Raw genomic sequence first — 11,622 nt, 5'->3', positions numbered from 1 at the left:
CGAGTATGTTGAAACCGGAGCCACAGAGGGTCGTTGCATGACGGGAGAAAGGGCGACGAGATGACAGACGTTGTGAATCCCAGTTCTGTTGCTGTGAATCCTGGGAGAGGTGGTGCAAAGGGTGTTTGGCGTCCGAAGACGACTCGCACACCCGCCTATGAGTGAAGAACTCTCTGCGAAGCTTGGCGGCTGCGATACCTGCGAGCACCGGCAGGAGATCCGTCTGAATAAGGCGTAGGGAGCCAGTGATGATCCGCATGGTGTCTTTGAGGGTGGCGTCTAGCTTGCTAGTATGAGCGCTGTGGCACAGTGCTGGGGCGGCATACCCAGCGGCGCTGAACACGAGTGCAAGAGCACTGGTTCGAAGAGTAGCTGTCCTGGCGCCCCATGACGATCCAGCCAAGCAACGCAGGAGGCTGTTGCGGCCGAAAGTTAAGCACGGAGAGCTTCGAGGTGTTGCTTGTTGATCAGCTGCCGATCTAGTTTCACCCCGAGGTATGTAGGCAATGGGTTGTTGGGTAGGGGTGACGGTTAGCTGACGTTGAGCTTCCTTGTTGTTCAGGTGAAAGGCCGTTGTGGTGGTTTTTGCCACACTCAGTTTTAGTCTCCAGGTCTTAAGGTAGCCTGCGACAAGTTCCATATCCGCCGAGAGCACATTCTCCGCATTTCACCAACTCCTGTCGAGAATGCAGTAGGGCCAAGTCATCTGCGTATCCATACTGGCGCGAGGACGTGCGTGGCAGATCGGTGATATGGAGATTGAAGAGCATGGGGGCCAGTACCGAGCCTCGGGTGACTCCGTTTCTTAGGCGTCGCAGTCGGCTAGATTGTCCGACGCTGGTGTTGAGTAAAAAACTGCGGTTGGCAAGGATGTTGACAAGGAACCGCACTAAATGACGGTCAGGGAAGGTGCTGAGGAGCTTCAAGATCAGGCCTTGGTGCCACACTGCATCATAGGCGGCGGTGAGGTCCACCAGTGTGATGCGCGCCTTGTGACCCTATTCGAAACTGTCTTCGATGTCATTGGTCAGCTTGACTATTTAATGGGTGGTGCTACGTCCATGACAAAATCCGGCTTGTTCAGTGGGTAGTTGAGGGTCGACGATTGGATCGAGTCTGGCCAGGCCAGGAGAAGTCGTTCGGGGAGCTTGTGCGGGACACAGAGGAGTGAGATGGGCCGATAGTTCCTTGGGTCGTCCGCAGGCTTGTTTGGTTTTGGTCGCGCAATGACGGTGGCTTTCCGCCAGATGTGCGGAATGGACTGACCAATGAGGCAAGAGGAGTAAAACTCACGGAGCCAGACCAGGCATTTGGGACCACGGTGTTTCAGCAATTCTGGGGGGATGTTATCAGGACCCTGGGCTTTTCCACATTTCAGTTGGGTCATGACAGAAGAAAGATCTGCAGAGGAACATGGTGCTGACAGGTGCCCATCAGCGCCTGGAGCTTTTCAAAGATTAGTGGTTTCCTGTTTGACAGATCGAGCATGGTTCGTGTCCGCGTCTTTGGAGTGAACATTCGTCAGGAGCTCGTGGGCGATGGAGTTGGCCGTGACAGGGCAATGCGTTGGGCGGGTACTTGGACTGGTGAGGTGATTGAGGATCTTCCACACCACCGTACTGGAGTGTCTCTTGCCACCGCTCTCTGCGCTTCTTGGCGCGGCAGGTTGTCAGTTCCACAGCCTTGGAGGCAGCCTCTTCACCAGGTTCAGCGTAGAGGAATGCGTCATATCATGCGTCACACTCTTCGTCCCATGTGGGGATGTACCGGCGATGATAGCCGCGAGGAATGAAACTCTTTGCTGCCCTGATGAGGAGTTTGCAGAGGTCTGAGTAGGCATTGTCCAGATTAGTGGAGGTGGGGGTGAGGGTGGAAAGGCAGTCATTCCAGGTCCACCAGACTTGTGAACTGGTCCCACCTGGCCTTGTGGAAATTCCACCTCTTCGTAGGTTTGGTTGGGACCGGCTCGATGGGGTTGTCCGGGCTATTGAGAGATGGACGGTGTTGTGATTTCAGGAAGTGATCCACGGTGATACGATGTTCCCTATCTATGCCTATCATAATTTTATATGCTTCCATCATGACTCCCCTCGCCATTCGAGGTTCCAAAGAAGCAATGTTTTTTTGCCCAAGCTCTCTAATCTGGGCAGGATTCCGGTAGGCCTCTTCTGTATCCTCTTCAAACCCTCCACATTCTTCTTGTAACGGGGAAACCAGAACTGCACACAATGCGTCAAATGAGTTAAAATAAAAAAAGAGGCAACTTGACTTCCAGTTTTTATGCTCATTGCCCAGACCAATGAAGGCAAACGTGCCATATGTACCTATGACACTCTATCTAGCTATGGACATGGAGGACAATATCGCTCTGTACGTCAATGCAGTCTTGGATCAAAGTGCCTGCGTGAAATACTTTCCTCTAACATTGGACCACCCAAAGTGTAACACCTCGCAATTGAAAAGCTGGTATTTTGTCCATCAGCTGATCCGATGAATCCCATGGTCAATGAGCTAAAACCATTGTATAACCCGGTCAATGATCTTAAACCTCTCTATAACCCGCAATCAGTGGACTTAAATCGCTGTATGACACGCAGTCAATGGTCTTGAACCTCTCAATAACACTAAAATGTAATTCCATATTCAACATATTAAGCAAAAGTTTATTCAAAACATATGAAATAGGGTAAGTGCATCTTGTGTTGCTGCTTCTAGGGAGATATTGACTCGGACACCAAGATCCCTCTATACGTCGATGCTGTTCGGGGTCTTGCCATTAAGTGATGACTCTCTACTCATGGCACAATGACAAGTCCTATTATTTCGTGGTCAACACTCCCAGCCAGTGGCATCCCGCCGTAATTGCAGGGCCTGTTATTCCTTGGTCAACACTCCCATCCAGTGGTGTCCCGCCACAATTACAGGTCTTGTCATTTCGTGTTCAACACTACAACCTAGTGGTGAATTGCCGCAATGACAGGTCCACTGGATTGTATCCACAAGTCAGAATAGCTTTATTGTCATTCGTTTTACCGAACGAAATTAATTTGTCAGCAGTCACAGAGCAAAAAAAACAAAAAACACAAGACACACAACCCCAACACAAACATTCATCACAGTGACTCCAAACACCCCCTCACTGTGATGGAGGCAAAAAAACTTCCTCTCCCTTCCCCCATGCCCCTCCCACGGACAGACAGCTCGACCCCTACCGAGGCGACCGACCCGCACAGACCCCGCAAGGAGATGGAAGGTCCCACGGCCGAGCTGCACCGGGCGCTGGAAAGTCCCGCGGCCGTACCGGGCGATAGAAGGCCCCATGGCCGAGCCGCGCCGGGCGATGGTAAGTCCCGCGGCCGAGCCGCACCGGGCACTGTTAAGTCCCGCGGCCGAGCCTCGCCCCGGGGAAGACCTAAAAAAAGAAAGATCCCCCCCCCCCACACATACACAACCAAAAACAAACCACCCCAACACCGACACACAAACAAAAAAGGAAAAAGGACAAACAGACTGCCAGCGAGCCGCAGCCGTTAGGCGCCGCCACTCACAACACGATAATTCTGAGAAGCATGGAAAATAGGTACAGGAGTAGGCCATTCGGCCCTTCGAGCCTACTCCGTCATTCAATATGATCATGGCTGAGCATCCAGAATCAGTACCCCGTCCCTACTTTTTCCCTATATCCCTTAATTCCGTTAGCCCAATTAGCTAAATCTAACTCTCTTTTACAAACAATCGGTGAGTTGGCCTCCACTGCCTTTTGTGGCAGAGAATTCCAGATTCACAACTCTCCGCGTGGAAACGTTTTTCTTCGTCTCCGTCCTAAATGGTCTATCCCTTGTTCTTAAACTGTGACGTCTGTTCACGTTCATAAGAGATAAGAGCAAAATTAGGCCTTTCGACCCATCGTGTCTACTCCACCATTGAACCATGGCTGATCTACCTTTCACTCTCTCAACCCCATTCTCCTGCCTTCTCCCCATAACCCGTGACACCCACACTGATCAAGAATCCGCACCCCGAACTTATAAACTTATAAAGTGACCTCTGGTTCCACAATTCATGAAGGCTTGGCATCGCACAGAAAAGCTATCTTTCGATTTCGAAACCAATTTTATTCATAAAATATCCTGATCTCTGTAAATACAGAAGTAGAACCAATGCCAAAGTGACCACAAATAACAGGGCCTGTCATTGCGGCGGGACAGCACTGGGTGGGGGTGTTGTCCACAAAATAACAGGGCCTGTCATTGCGGCGGGACACCACCTGGTGGGACTGTTGTCCACAATGGTAGCGGTAGCGCAGCGGTAGAGTTGCTGCTTTACAGCGAATGCAGCGCCGGAGACTCAGGTTCGATCCTGACTACGGGTGCTGCACTGTAAGGAGTTTGTACGTTCTCCCCGTGACCTGCGTGGGTTTTCTCCGAGATCTTCGGTTTCCTCCCACACTCCAAAGATGTACAGGTATGTAGGTTAATTGGCTGGGTAAATGTAAAAATTGTCCCTAGTGGGTGTAGGATAGTGTTAATGTACGGGGATCACTGGGCGGCACGGACTTGGAGGGCCGAAAAGGCCTGTTTCCAGCTGTATATATATGATATTCTATTTTGATAGTCTTATATTCCCTTATATTTATTCTTTTCATGTAAGAATATATTTATTTATCCGAAGGGTTGAGTTAGTGAATGGGGAACCTGAATTTTGAGTATTGTGTGCAGCTTTGGACCCCATATCTGAGCAACGATGTGCTGGCTTCGGCAAGGGTCCAGGAGGTTTAGTTTACTTTAGTTTAGTTTAGAAATACAGCGGGAAACGATACGACAGGACACGATTAAACTTTATTTATCCCAGGAGGGAAATTGATCTGCGAACAGTCATAAAAAGCACAAATACATGAAACATGAAATTTGAGTGACGAATGGATAGGATTGTGGGATGTGAAAGATTGCGGAGGGGGGGGGGGGGGGGGGGGAGGGAGTTACTCAGTCTCGTCTACCCCATGACAGAAGGCGGAGGAGTTGTACGGTTTGATGGCCACAGGTAAAATGATCTCCTGTGGCGTTCTGTGCTGCATCTCGGTGGAACCAATCTGTGGCTGACGGTGCAACTCAAGTCAACCAGTGTCATGGAAGGGGAGAGCTGCATTGTCCAGGATGCTCCGCAGTTTGAGGAACATCCTCCCCTCCAAAACCACCTCCCATGATTCGAACTCCGCCCCCAGGACGGAGTCAGTCTACCTGATGAGCTTGTTGATCCTATTGGCGTCCGTAGCCTTCGCCCTGCTGCCCCAGCACACGGCAGCGAAGAAGATGTCTCTGGCTACAACAGATTGGTTAAAAATTTGCAGCATCTTACTGCAGATGTTGAAGGAGCGGAGCCATCACAAAAAGTACAGCCAGCTCTGTGGCTTCTTGTACAGGCCCAAAGCTTTCCTGCACCAGTCCAGTTTTCTGTCCATGTACAATCCAATGTATTTGTCCTTCCTGGTAAACTGCACATCCACACCATTGATGGAGACAGGGGTGTTCCTCCCCACCAAAGATCCACCAACTCCTTATTCCTACTCTGCCATTCAACCATGACTGATCTATCTCTCCCTCCGAACCCCATTCTCCAGCCTCTCCCCATAATTCACAACCGTACTAATCAAGAATCTATCTATCATTGCCTTCAAATTATCCATTGACTTGGCCTCCACAGCATTCTGTGGTAAATAAATCCAGAATCACCAACTTCTGGCTGAAGAAATTCCTCATCTCCTTCCTAAAGCAACATCCTTTAATTCTGACGCTATGACCTCTAGTCCTAGACTTTCCCACGAGTGGAAGTATCCTCTCCACGTGCACTCGATCCAAGCCTTTCACTATTCTGTATATTTCAATGACATCCCCCCTCATTATTCTAATCTCCAGTGAGTACAGACCCAGTGCCGAAAAACGTTCATCATAGGTTAACCTACTCATTCCTGGGATCATTTGGCAAACCTCCTCTGGACCCTCCACAGACCCAGCACATCCTTCCTCAGATATGATGCCCAAAATTGCTCACAATATTTCAAATTTGGCCTCACCATCTCCTGAGATACCTCAGCATAACATCCGTTTTTGAATACAAACCTTCTTGAAATAAACACCAGCTAGCATTGTGTTTGTTTTCTTTACTACTAATTCGACTTGCAGATTAACTTTTGAACTCCCAAAGCGCATTGCATCGCCCATTTCTGGATTTTCATCCTATTTAGAAAATAGTCTACGCCTTTATTCCTCGTACCAAAATGCATGACTACACACTTTGCGACTGCAAAGGGGGGGGGGGGGTAGTGTTGGGCAGAATGAGGATGGTGAGGATGAGGGGAGAGAATGAGATGTGGAGAATGAGAAGGGGAGAATGAGAAGGGGAGAATGAGGGGAGAGAATGAGATGGGGAGAATGAGGGGAGAGAATGAGGGGGGAAGTAGTGGGAGATAGAGTGGGAGGTGGGGAGAATGAGGTGTTGAGAATGAGATGGGGAGAATGAGATGGAGAGTGAATGAGATGGGGAGAGAATGATATGGGGAGAGAATGAGGGGAGAGAATGAGGGGGATGTAGTGGGAGATGGAGTAGGAGGTAGGGAGAATGAGGGGAGAGAATGAGGGGAGAGAATGAGGGGAGAGAATAACAGGAGAACGATGGGGAGAATGAGGGGGGTGTAGTGGGAGATGGAGCAGGAGGTAGGGAGAATGAGGGGAGAGAATGAGGGGGGTGTAGAGGGAGATGGAGTAGGAGGTAGGGAGAATGAGGGGAGAGAATGAGGGCAGAGGATGAGGGGATAGAATAACGGGAGAACGAGGGGGAGAAGGAGGGGGGAGAATGAGGGGGGTGTAGAGGGAGATGGAGTAGGAGGTAGGGAGAATGAGGGGAGAGAATGAGGGTAGAGGATGAGGGGATAGAATAACGGGAGAATGAGGGGGGAGAATGAGGGGGGTGTAGTGGGAGACGGAGTGAGAGGAGTAGGGGAGAGCATGAAGGCTGAGCAGCAGGGGTTGAGACCTAGGGGATGGGGAGGCGGTAAAGAGGAGGGGGGAGAAGGAGGGACATCAAATGGGAGCAAGAATGGAGCAGAAAGAGGGAGAAGGAGGGGAGGAGCAGGTGGGGCTGGTTAGGTGGGTCGGGGTATGAGGGGGCAGGAGGACACGCAGGATGTGGGCAGGAAGGTTAGTGAGATGGGGTGCAGGGGAGGGCAGGATGTGGGAATAGCAGGGGAGTGCAGGAGCGGGAGCAGGAGGAGAATGCAGGAGGGGGTGGCATGGGGGCAGGATGGTGGCAGAAAGAGGGAGCAGTACCGCGGCATGGTGGAGGAAACTGATGGTTGATTATAAGGAAGGGGAGAGAATACAGGAGGGTAAATGTAGAGAGGAAGCAGCCGAGAAAGGTTTGGGAGGGGAGGGGGAGAACCGAGTGAATAAATATTGGATGCAGTTGGGAATCCGACATAACATCTGGAATTGACAAGTGTTTATTGATTTCGGCAAATATTAGCAACCTGGACATCAACAAAGGCATTGCTCTGTGAATGAACAGTTTGAACAATGCTTCTGTTGTCACCATTAATCCGCAGCAGGAGCGGGGGCCGCTGACGATAAAGTCACATCCGAGATCCTGCAGGTCCAGCTGCAATTCCCCGGTCCCCCACTGGGGGGAAGCACCGGATTTAAATGCCGTTTAAAGTGAAGGGCGGCCTTTTAAAGGGGAGGGCGACAGTTTAAAGGGTAGGGCGACCGTTTAAAGGGGAGGGCGGCCGTTTAAAGGGGAGGGCGGCCGTTTAAAGGGGAGGGCGACCGTTTAAAGGGGAGGGCGGCCGTTTAAAGGGGAGGGCGGGGATTCGGCCAACAATATTCCCGTGCCCAGGGCAGTGACGTTTACACCCCGAGATGTTCACACGTTCACACTCAGTCCGGATCTGATTGTGTGCAGACTCTTCAGCTGGTTCCGTCCATCTGCACTGAACTTATTCCCCGACAGCCTGAAACAAGCCCTGGAATAAAGACAAAATAAACAGATCAGTGTCAGGAACATGGACTGCGGGTTGATATTTCAACAACACTCACAGAACTAAATCACAGGAGAAGCCCGCACATCCCCAGATATTTTATCACAATAAACATTAACACAAACACTCACCCGATCCGCTTCAGTCTCGGGAGCGCCAGTATGAGGCCGCGGAGACCAGGAACAGATCGGTCTGTGAGGGAGTTGTTTGACAGGTCCAGCTCCGTCAGTGAGGGATTTGTACTGAGAGCAGAGACGAGATCCTCGGCTCCACAATCTGTGAGACCGACACTGACCAGCCTGGAGATGAGAGAGAGTTAGGGTGAGGGACAGAGAGACACGAGACGGTGCAAATCCCCAGTGCTTATCAGTGACACAATTACTGATGATATTAATGTTCAGTGTCAGACACTCAGTAACTGTAAACACAATCTCTCACAGTCTGGGACTTACCACAGTCTCTGTATTTTACATTCCGGGTTCCTCAGCGCCGCAGACACCAGTTTCACTCCGGAATCTCCCAGATTATTCCCACTCAGGTGCAGCTCCGTCAGTGAGGGGTTTGTACTGAGAGCGGAGACGAGATCCTCGGCTCCAGAATGTGTGAGACCGACACTGTCCAGCCTGGAGATGAGAGAGAGTGAGGGTGAGGGACACAGAGAGACATGATACGGTGCAAATCCCCAGTGTTTTATCGGTGACACAATTACTGATGATATTAATGTTCAGTGTCAGACACCCAGTGACTGTAAACACAATCTCTCACAGTCTGGGACTTACTCCAGTCTCTGTATTTTACAGTCCGGGTTCCTCAGAGCCGCAGACACCAGTTTCATTCCTGAATCACCCAGGTCGTTGTATCCCAATCTAAACACAAACAGACAGAGTAAGGAACAGACTGATACAAACCCCGGGGCTGAGATAACTTCTCCTAAACTGATATTTCTGGAAGCGCCTCAGCAAATTGTTGAATAAATCTCTGTCGTTGTGGTGTTTGGTGACTTTTACCATTTATTCTCATTCCCCGACGACTGGGAAATGTTCCCCGTGCAGAGAACGCCTGCAACACACGTGACGTGATGGAGGGAGAACGGCAGCCACCATCGGTGACCCCGGGGGAGGGGGGGGGGGTGGTGGAGTCGACCACTAGCAACACGGGAGAGGGAGATGGAGCCGACTATCGGTGACCCGCGGGAGGGAGGAGGGGGTGACGGAGTCGACCACTAGCGACCCGGGGGAGGGAGGAGGGGGTGATGGAGTCGACCACTAGCGACCCGTAGGAGGGAGGAGGGTGGAAGGAGTCGACCACCAGTGACCCGGGGGAGGGAGGAGGGTGGAAGGAGTCGACCATCAGCGACCCGGGGGAGGGAGGAGGGTGGAACGGAATCGACCATGGGTGACCCAGGGGAGGGGTTGGGCGGAGTGGACCACAGGTGACTCGGGGGAGGGAGGACGGAGTCGACCACCGGTAACCTGGTGGAGGGGGGACGGTGTCGACCACCGGTGACCCGGGTGAGAGGGGGACGGAGTAGAACACCGGCGACCCGATGGAGGGGGGGACGGAGTAGACCACCGGCGATCCTGGTAGTGTAAAAGAGGAGGGGTGCCGTGCACAGTGACGGCTGGCCCCATAGAAAGGTTGCTGGACGGAAGAACAAAATAGTGAAACAATTTTACAGGTCAGTGTTAGCGTCAAACGGACAGTTACCCCAAGTGCTGACACTTGTGCAGAACCGGTCCCAGCCGCTGGAGACCTTCACACTGAATGCGGCAGTCCCACAGATTGAGGTGTTTGATTGTATCACAGTGCCTGATGACATGAGACAGGACCACGCAGTCAATCGGGGTCAGTCCCTGTCCACTGAATGAAAGTGTTTCCACAGATCCCAGTGTCTGCTGAGCAAGTGCAGGATTCTGAGACTCAAACAGGTAGTGCAGCGCGTTCAGGAGCCTCCGTTTACCAGCTACACTCCTTGTGTTTCCAGCCTGGCGTTTAACCTCCTCCTTCACCCAGTCAATCACTCGGCAGATTGTTTGATGAGGAAATGGACCCAGAAACTCCTCCAGGACCCGAGCTGACCGTGGGGAAGAGAGACCAGCGACAAAACGGAGAAATACCTCAAATCGCCCGTCTGTCGCGCTGTGGGCTTCAGACAGGTGTTTCAGCGTATTCCTGGTATCTGCAGTCAGGAATTGTGCGAGTGCAGCTACAAACTCTTGGACGGTGAGGTGTGGGAAGGTGTACACCACGCTCCGGGATGAATCCTCTCTCTCCAAAAGTTCCATCAGGAACCCGGACAGGAACTGGGAAGGCTGCAGATTGTACTTGATCAAATCTCCATCTGTGAACACAATGTTCTTCTCGGACACTCCAGTGAAGGCCATCTGACCAACCCTCAGTAACACCTCACGGGGGCTCTCAATCTCACGGCCGTGGTTTGTCAGGATGTTGTAAATAAAGTTACAATATAGTTGTGTGATGGTCTTGGGAACTCGCTGCGTGTCCCGGTGTGTTTGTGTGAAGAAGGGGCCCAGTGTCAGGGCGAGGATCCAGCAGTAGGAGGGGTTGTAGCTCATGGTGTACAGGATCTCGTTCTCCTCCACGTGTTTGAAAACAGCTGCTGCCACCGTCTGATCATCAAAATACCTGGTGAAATATCCTTTCCGTTCCTCACCAACAAATCCCAGGATTTCAGCCGTGACACTGATCTCTGCCTTTTCCAGTAAATGTAACGCAGTGGGGCGGGTGGTCACTAGCACTGAACACCCTGGCAGCAGCTTGTGCTGGATTAAACTGTACACAATGTCAGACACTTCACACCACCACTCGGGATCTGGACACATGTGCTGAGCTTCTGTGTCTCTCCGACTGTCAGCAAAATCGATTCTGCCCTTAAATTCATCCAGACCGTCGAATATAAACAGCAATCCCTCTGGGTTCTTCCAGACCTCTCCCAGGATATTCCTAAAGTAAGGATATTGATCCAGAATCAGTTCCTTCAAGGTTACTCTACAGTTAATAGTGTTTAAATCTCGGAATTTAAAACTGAAAACAAACTGGAAGTCTTGATATATTTTCCCTGTGGCCCAGTCATTAACAATCTTTTGCACCATTGTTGTTTTTCCGATCCCCGGGACTCCGGCCACAGATGCTGAACTCCCAGAACGGGATTTACTTCTGGAAAAGCTGCTGTGGAATAATTGATCTGTCCTGATTTTTTCAAGTTCTATCCGGAGAGATTTCTCTCTCCACTCTTCATGGTCCCGGCCTCTTGCCAGTAGCTCATGTTCTACCAGTGTCCGATCTCGAACAGTGGAGATGACCGTCAGCTCAGCGTATCGATCAAGCAGCTGGAAAATCTTAACCTTCTCCTTCATCAGGATCGTGTTCACGCTCAGTATTTCAGTCAGTGCTCGCAGAGTCTCCTTGTGTTTACGTTGAACATCTTGCACAGGAATAGGCAGATAATGGACACAATGTTAGATGGCTGAACTCAAAACTCGACATTCACCATTACAAGAATGAGTTCAATGCTCCTGAACTCCTGATGGATTTCATTGGAGTGAGGTAAACCTGGTTACAGGAGAGAGAGA

General features: G+C 51.1%; 1 protein-coding gene across 1 annotated transcript; it reads right to left on the bottom strand.

Annotated features, from left to right (window-relative positions):
• Positions 1-3,482: 3,482 nt before the first annotated feature.
• LOC144589749 (NACHT, LRR and PYD domains-containing protein 3-like) lies at positions 3,483-11,593 on the bottom strand. Its single transcript, XM_078394848.1, is given in 6 exon segments — positions 3,483-8,014; positions 8,161-8,328; positions 8,482-8,652; positions 8,809-8,895; positions 9,737-11,484; positions 11,486-11,593. Coding segments are annotated over 6 exon segments (2,325 nt in total). The 5' UTR covers positions 11,537-11,593; the 3' UTR covers positions 3,483-7,914.
• Positions 11,594-11,622: the final 29 nt, after the last annotated feature.

This window comes from Rhinoraja longicauda, unplaced genomic scaffold (genome assembly GCF_053455715.1).
Source record: "Rhinoraja longicauda isolate Sanriku21f unplaced genomic scaffold, sRhiLon1.1 Scf000070, whole genome shotgun sequence".
Lineage (NCBI taxonomy): Eukaryota > Metazoa > Chordata > Chondrichthyes > Rajiformes > Arhynchobatidae > Rhinoraja > Rhinoraja longicauda.
Note: the sequence above shows the minus strand (reverse complement) of the source record. Positions and strands in the feature narration are given on the sequence as shown.